Here is a 7,622-nt window from a genome sequence, read left to right as displayed (position 1 = left end):
ATGTTCGTTCAATATACATAAGATTAATTAACTAAATAAATTTAAATAATTTATTAAATTAAATAAATAAATTTGAATTAATGTTCATGAATAATATTCATAAATAATATTCATCAATAAAACTCTTATTAATAAAGTTTCAAAATAAACATTTAAATTTATATTATCAAACTCAATCATCAATAAAATAAATTTAAAATATAAAAATTTTAAATAATTAAATAAATTTAAATTAAAAATACAATAATAAATAATAAACTAAGCTAAAATCAAATTTAACCAAGTTTAAGTTTAAAAGAAATTAAGTCAAATTTAAATAATTATTTCAACCGTTGATTCATTTTAAATTTAATTTGATTATCAAATAAATTTGAATATTATAAAATTTAATTTTAATGATAAAAAAATAATAAAAACGACAAAATTGAATAAGTCAAAGGCACGTGGATAGGAGAATAGAACTTCAAAGAATAAAATAATAGAAAAGACAAAATTGAATAAGTGTTCGTGGATAAAGTAAAGTAATTAATGAATATCAAAGAACAAATCTGGGCCTTTCGCTGCTTTTGCTTTCTTCTTGCGAGAGCGCGGTCGTTCAAACCAAGTACGCCGCTGCGCAAGTTTGCGGAAAGGCGGTCATGGAGGCGATGAGGCACGCCTCCACTTTCCTTCGCTTTCCGGCGCCCGACATCAGCTCGCCTTCCTACGCGCTCGTCGTTCTAAACCAGCGCCTCCCTCGATTCGCGCCCCTACTTTGGAGCCACGGTGAGCTCCTCACCCTCCCTCTTTCTTCTCCCTGGGATTCCGTTGGTGTTCGTATTATTTATTTATTTATTTTATGTGTGTGATCAGCAAAGCTCCGTGTTTTTGCCGATGGAGGGGCGAATCGTGTGTATGACGGCATGCCCAATTTATTCCCTGAGATAGATCCGATGGAAGTGCGACACAGGTTAGGTCTTTATATATCAATCCTTTCGAATCTGGTCAGGCTACTGTTTATATATTAGTAGAGCAAAGAAACAATTAGGAGAGGTGATGCTGAGTCTTTCAAATGACTTATTTAGTCTTAGACCAAGATCTAGCTTGGTAGCTCAAGTGAAAGGTTTGTATTTTAAAAAGAAGTAGTTTGATGCAGAATTTAGTTGAACTGAATTGTAAAGTACATTATCCAGAATAATTTAGTTGTCCTCTTTCCTTTTCAGTCTTTTCTTCTCAATCGTGGCCAAGTCTATAAATCTCAATTCTCAATGTCAAGAATAAGGCACCAATGTACTTACTATGATTCTAATGGTGATATAAGCTTAGATTGTTGGAAGAGTGATTTTGCCTCTTTCTATATTATATACTTTTCCATTTTCGCTGCACCTCTACCTTAGCCAATTTTTCATCAATTTTAACTAAGTTATTGACATTTTTCTATTTCATTTTGAAGGTACAAACCAGACATAATTAGGGGTGACATGGACTCAATAAGACCAGAAGTGAAGGAATTCTATGTTAACCTGGTAAGCTCTTTTACGGTTGTCATATCATGGTTGTTAACATATTATCACAACTGAAAGATACTGAACCTTCTGTTTATCATAGGAAGCTCTAGTTAAACATTATAATGCACTTATGCTGTTTGGAGTACAATATATCTAAGCATAATGACTCTTAAAATTCCAGGAATCTGATACTGATGTTATTATTAAACTACAATGCCCTATAAATTCAAAACAATACATATGAGTATATAGAGATTCTATTTTGTAATTTCGTTCATGATTTCTCTGTTGCATAGTTTAGCATAAGAACTCCCTGCAGAGCTAACAAATGTTACTCAATGACATTAAAGTGTGTTTGTTTTGTAGGGTGTCAAAATAGAGGATGCATCATATGACCAGGACACCACAGATCTACACAAATGTGTTACTTATGTCTGTAACTCCATGGACGAATTGGCTAAGTCAAATGTAAGGAGCCAGCATGCCTAATTCTTTTGTTATTTCCACATTTTTTAGCTGATGATCATAATTGTATCACAAATTACTATGATTAGATGCTTGTTCATTATTATGATTGATAACTTGATGCATCAATTAGTAAATGTCTAACATGCAGATGAATTCATGTTTTGAATGCTAAACACATGCCTTCCATAGGCAAGGAATTAAAAAAACATGTACTTTTTCTCTGAGCAAGTTTACCACATATAAGAAAACAATAAATTGAATACATCTCTGGGAAATGTTAGAGATATTAAATTAAAAGTGTTACTGATTCAGTAAGCTTTGTCCCATATCAGTAATTCTATATTTAGTATCTTATCATGAGACTATGTATATCCAAATAATGGTTATCACATCAATATGATAAGAAATACAATATTTAACTGCCTCAAATTCTACCACATACTAAAGCCACCTTGTAGAATAGTGCCTTGCTAGAGGGGTGGGTGGGGTGAATAGTGCCTTTAATTTTTAAAAATATTTATTCAAAACTTTAGCAACAAAAATAAAATATTTAAAATCAGAGTAAAAAAAAAGGGGACATAATGATTTAACATGATTCGACTCTCATGTTTTACTTCACACCCTATTGATTTGCCAGGTAAATCACCTCTCGATAATCCCACTAAGTGTCTTTTTTCTAGATATCTTAAAGAGGTGGAGAAACCTTTATAATTTTGGCAAACAAGTATTATTTAAATAAAGTCCAGATGCCAAATGTCTGTCGACAGACAGGCAAAATAACAGCCTTTATAAACTTTCTGTTGAAATACTAGCTCTACCTGTCCCAGATATAGAGACATTCCTTCAACCTTCTTTGCTAGAAGGTCCTCTACTCTTAGACTTACCCTTTGTGTGGTATTTGGTCAATCTTGACCTACCGAGATTTCCTGTTTGATATCCAGTCTTCTCGATGTATTGGGACTTCCTTGCCTTGTATCTAGTCTTCCTGACCTATCGGGACTTCATATGTTTAGTTATTTGCACATGCACACTTGACATATTCGTTAGATTACACAAAGCCTAACTTTAAACCCTTCGCTATAGATTAAAATATTGATTTGATTATCCAGTGCTATCTGCATCAACAATTAACATGGCCTATAGATCCTTTCTAGTATCTTAAGTAGCTTTACCTTAGGATCCAAAGACCATGGGGCCCAACTTGGCTCATGGAGCTCCCCTAAGAGCAGCCAACCTTTGCCACCTTCGTGTAGGCCTAAATGCCATCATGACATGGTTCATTCTAAGAGTTTCCCTGTGCCATAGCCATATGCCACCCTTGCATATGAAGGTACCTCATGTTGGTGCAATCAACTTCCTTAGTGAGCAAGAATGATCATAAGTTTTGATGTGTGGTCAAAGAGTTTAAGTTAGATTTGCTTGTGGTTTTGATATGTATATTTAAGTCTTGCAAGATTTAGTGGAATGCACATGGATATGACTTGATGCGACCAAAGTGTCTAAATATCCAATGGCTTAAAATTTGTGGAGATCAGTAAAGGATGGCTTAGAGCATCAAGAACCAATTGATAAGGAACATTAGAGTGGAGCTGAGGGAAACAAACTTTAAAGGCAAAGACGCGAAGACATGGAGTGGAGCCATGGGCTCGGGTGCATCCGAAGGACATAGGACCTGAAGGAAGATGGTTTCAAGACTAAGATAAAGCTCTACGAGAATTGAGTGTTGAAAGAATGGGCGTGGGCAAGGGTGAGATGTTAATATAGACTTGACTAGAAATGGTTGGAGTTATTACTAGTGGACTGGTATAAAATACAAGTCAACTGAAGGTTGAGTTGTGTACTCATTAGTGGAACAAAACTAGTTTCTATTTGTGGTTATTGAGCCAATTAATTGATGGATTGGAATTAGTCGACTAGTGAAGCTCCAAACCCTAAATGAGCATATTTTGGAGTTAAGGCTTGTTTGTGGTATTTTCAATCGACTATTATTGATTATTAGTCACTAGTAGACTCAATCAACTGGTGTAGTCGACTAGGGCTAATCAACCAACAAATAGAATAGTTATATTCGCGACTTAGTTGATAAGTGAATCAATTGATCATGGCTCAGTTGTCTAATGGAAAGGCTAATTGACTGATGTTGTAATGCTTGCATGGCTTAAGCGCTTGATGAGATAAGTGGAGCAGTTGATTGTTGAAGAATTCTAATCAATTGTTGCGCGTCGAGCAACAACAATAAACAACCGAACCAAAAGCTGTAAAAGGAGTTAGAGCGGGATTGAAAACATTCCCAGAGACATACTAAGCACATTCCTAAGATCTTTTGTGTAATCCTTTAGTTTCTCTTATGTAATCATTCTCAAATGTAAGACATTTCTTTTGTCCATCTTGGACATTCCTAAACCTATTCCTAGGCATGTGCCTATTTTTCTTGGATTACTTACCTAGGCCCTTTTTTACTTGCCTCTTCCTAGGTAAAGTAGTCCTATCATGAATCCTAGTCCTAGAGTTATTGTAAAATTTACTCTAGTCTATCATGATACCTAAAGCCAAAATTATGCATGAGTAAATGCATATAAGTATTACCCCAGACATGGAAGAATTTGAATTCAAATACAAATTAGGAGAGTATAACTTCTTCTTTACCTTTGAGCTCTATCTTAGAACAAGTAGCCATTCTTCTTCCATCTCCTTGCTTCTTCTTTCCCTCACCCTTCTTTGGGCAATTTGTATGATAATGGCCTCTTCTCCACACATGAACCAAATGATATGGTTCTTCTTCTTCTTCTTCTTCTTGACATCTAATTTACACAACGCAAATGCGCTTATTTGACCTGGTGCCAGTGGAGGTACTCAGGACTTGAGCTTCTAAGACTTCTTCACCTTTCATGAACTTATCTTCATTCCTTTCAGAGTTAGATGGTTCCCCACTTGATCCATCTAATATAGAAGGCCTAAAATCCTCATTAACTACCTCAACCTTTGAAATTCTATCTCTTCCCTTCTACCTCTTGTGGAGCTTCATATCTCTTTTTACTTTCCTCCACTTCCTCTTTAATTTCCTAATCTTGGATCTTTTCCTTTTTCTTGGGATTCTCATAAACATTCATAACTTGTTTCCATAGGTCCCTTACATCTTTTCATACCTCATCTAACTTGTCCAACATCCTCTTGGGCACCTCCAATATTAGAGAATCTCAAACCTTCTTTTTTCCCTGCATATAGCTTAATATGGTGCTCCAGCCAAGCATTTCTTCAAATTCTCTTTCCGGTTTTATCCAAAGGCCATGTATACTCCTATTCCGATGCACACACCATTTCGAAATCCGTTCAGAATCAAACTTCCATCCATCTCTTCCAAAATACAAAGGTTCTATAACATAGTGGAGGATTACATGCTATCTTGGCCATCTTTTGTTGCTTGCTCGGTGGTTAGTCCTTTTGAAGTCCGTTTTGCTCTGATACCACTTGTTACATCGGATAATTGAGCACAATTAGCGATTGTTATCTACAAATGCAATTGTATCTACTCTTGCTATTCATTGCAAGGTTACAAGCACAATTAGTAAAGTGGAAAACACATAAATAAGAATCACAGTTACCACAATTGCAAATGGTTTAGGAGCCCATAGGCTCCTACTCCACGACCTATGATCCAGTCGACGGATCCCTTTTGGAAAACTACTAACTTTCTTCTTCTTGATCAACAACTGAAGGTGGAGAAGCCTCTTACAAGCTTAAGAGTTATAAGGATTACAATGAAAGCTTGCAGCACTAGGAGACGTTCTAACAAGACCTAACTAGCCTTATTTTAGCCAACCTTGAAGACTCCATTGAGCTCCTCTTTTATAACCTTCAATGTCATTTCTTGTCTGCTGCTAGCAGTTGATTGTTATGCTGACAATCATCTAGTTTTTGCAATCCGATTGTTATCGTGTAGCAATGACTCCGTTCTACTTTCTACAAGGCAATCAGTCGTCTTATCATCAGTCGACTACCCAATCAATTCAATCCGAATAGAACCATTCTATCACTAGCTCCTCTGGCCCACCATATCCTACTAAACAATGAGTTTACTTGGGTCACTATACCCTCCTAAACACATTCATATACTTATCTCTTGGGCTTCGTTGTTTACTGCACTGGATCATGTTCCATGTAAATCATGTGTTTGTTAATAAATGAATGATATCATCTGTTGGTGATAAGGAGTCTGAAACTATGCAAGGTTTACATTAGTAGCTGTCCTCCATTCCTTGAAGAAACTGTCATAAATATTCAAATTTAATTCCTGATCAAATTTCTCATGAGATCAAAATCTGGAAGACCTCAACTAAGTTTTTTTGCCTGTCCAAAACAAATAAACAATCTAACTACTATGATGAGTATCCTGTATTTTGGGCTTCATTTTCTCTTCATGCAATTGGAGATGCATACTAACATTATAAAAGCTGTCTACTTGTGAACAAGTCCATGAACGCATGTAGTTTGTCTAGTGAGACTGAGCAAATTTGAACTTGTTTCAAGTCAATGCTTGTAGTTTGTGCAAATTTTCAATTTCTTAGTAACCCAATCTTTCTTATAATCAACTTGTTATAGTTAAAGCCACATACTCTTCACAGTTTTGCATTTTAATTGCTGGAGCTCTTGGCGGAAGATTTGATCATGAAGCTGGAAACATCAATGTATTGTACAAGTTCTCAAACATACGAATCATTCTTCTTTCGGATGATTGTTTGATCCAACTTCTTCCAAAGACACATTGCCATGAGATCCACATCCAGTCATCAGTCGAAGGCCCACATTGTGGATTGGTTCCTATCGGTGCACCATCAGCCAGCACCACTACCACTGGTCTGCAATGGGATTTGAGTTACTATCTGATCATTAACCTTTTAGCCTTTTAACTCATTTCCACAGCACAGATCGGCATCTTACTAAATTCTAATGGAAACTTGGCTTGGTTATGGTTTATTTGCAGCTGACACAGGAATGAGCTTTGGCGGTTTGATAAGCACTTGCAACATTGTGCACAAGGAGAAGGTTACTGTCAAGTCTGATACAGATCTTCTTTGGACTATATCTATTAAAAAGGATCTTTGAGGTACATCTTATGAATGCTGTTTTTGTGGTGTTTATAGTTTTTCGATATCATTGATCATTCATAGCTCAGTCTGCCTTGGTTTACGAGGGATCCATGGTGCTGCATCATTCTAAATTTTTTGTACTCCAGACGTGGAATATGAGTCAAATTGACACTATGCCATGTTTGAATTAGGTTATATCATTTGGGAATGAAACAAAAAGGAGCTATTTTGTAGGTTTTACCTTGTTTGATAAGTCATTGTTATTGATAAATTTACAAAAAAAAACCCTGTGTGATTTGTAGATAATTTATTGGTGTTTCTTAGTGTTTTTTTAAGCTTGAAATGATTGTTAGAGGATTCCCATATCTATCAAATGATGCCTAGCCATGTATCATTGAGCTGTAGATAATTTAGTTGTTTTCCATTGTAACAACTGTGTTTAGATGTGTCACTCCTTGATTAGATTAACTTTGCCTCTCTGGATTATTATTATTTCTTCACTTGTTGCATTTTGTTCTTTTTTAGCATGAATATCGGATCAGGAACTTCATTAGAAATCTTTGACGTTCTCTGATACGGG

At 35.7% G+C, this 7,622-nt stretch overlaps 1 protein-coding gene across 2 annotated transcripts; it reads left to right on the top strand.

The window, feature by feature from the left end:
* The first annotated feature begins 585 nt into the window (after positions 1-585).
* On the top strand, positions 586-7,369 carry LOC141821925 (thiamine pyrophosphokinase 1-like). Of its 2 annotated transcripts, none has more exons than XM_074709311.1 (6): positions 586-765; positions 853-949; positions 1,433-1,505; positions 1,854-1,955; positions 6,578-6,809; positions 6,937-7,369. In XM_074709311.1, exons 1-6 carry the CDS (start codon positions 639-641, stop codon positions 7,056-7,058), a joined length of 753 nt encoding a protein of 250 aa, XP_074565412.1. In that variant the 5' UTR covers positions 586-638; the 3' UTR covers positions 7,059-7,369. The 2 variants fall into 2 exon arrangements, with proteins under 2 accessions (XP_074565412.1, XP_074565411.1); XM_074709310.1 differs by having other exon boundaries at positions 6,578-6,827.
* The last annotated feature ends 253 nt before the right edge of the window (positions 7,370-7,622 follow it).

The sequence above is a fragment of the Curcuma longa genome, chromosome 2, assembly GCF_044706935.1.
Source record: "Curcuma longa cultivar G26 ecotype Majalengka, Jawa Barat chromosome 2, ITB_CL_G26_1.1, whole genome shotgun sequence".
NCBI lineage: Eukaryota > Viridiplantae > Streptophyta > Magnoliopsida > Zingiberales > Zingiberaceae > Curcuma > Curcuma longa.
Note: the sequence above shows the minus strand (reverse complement) of the source record. Positions and strands in the feature narration are given on the sequence as shown.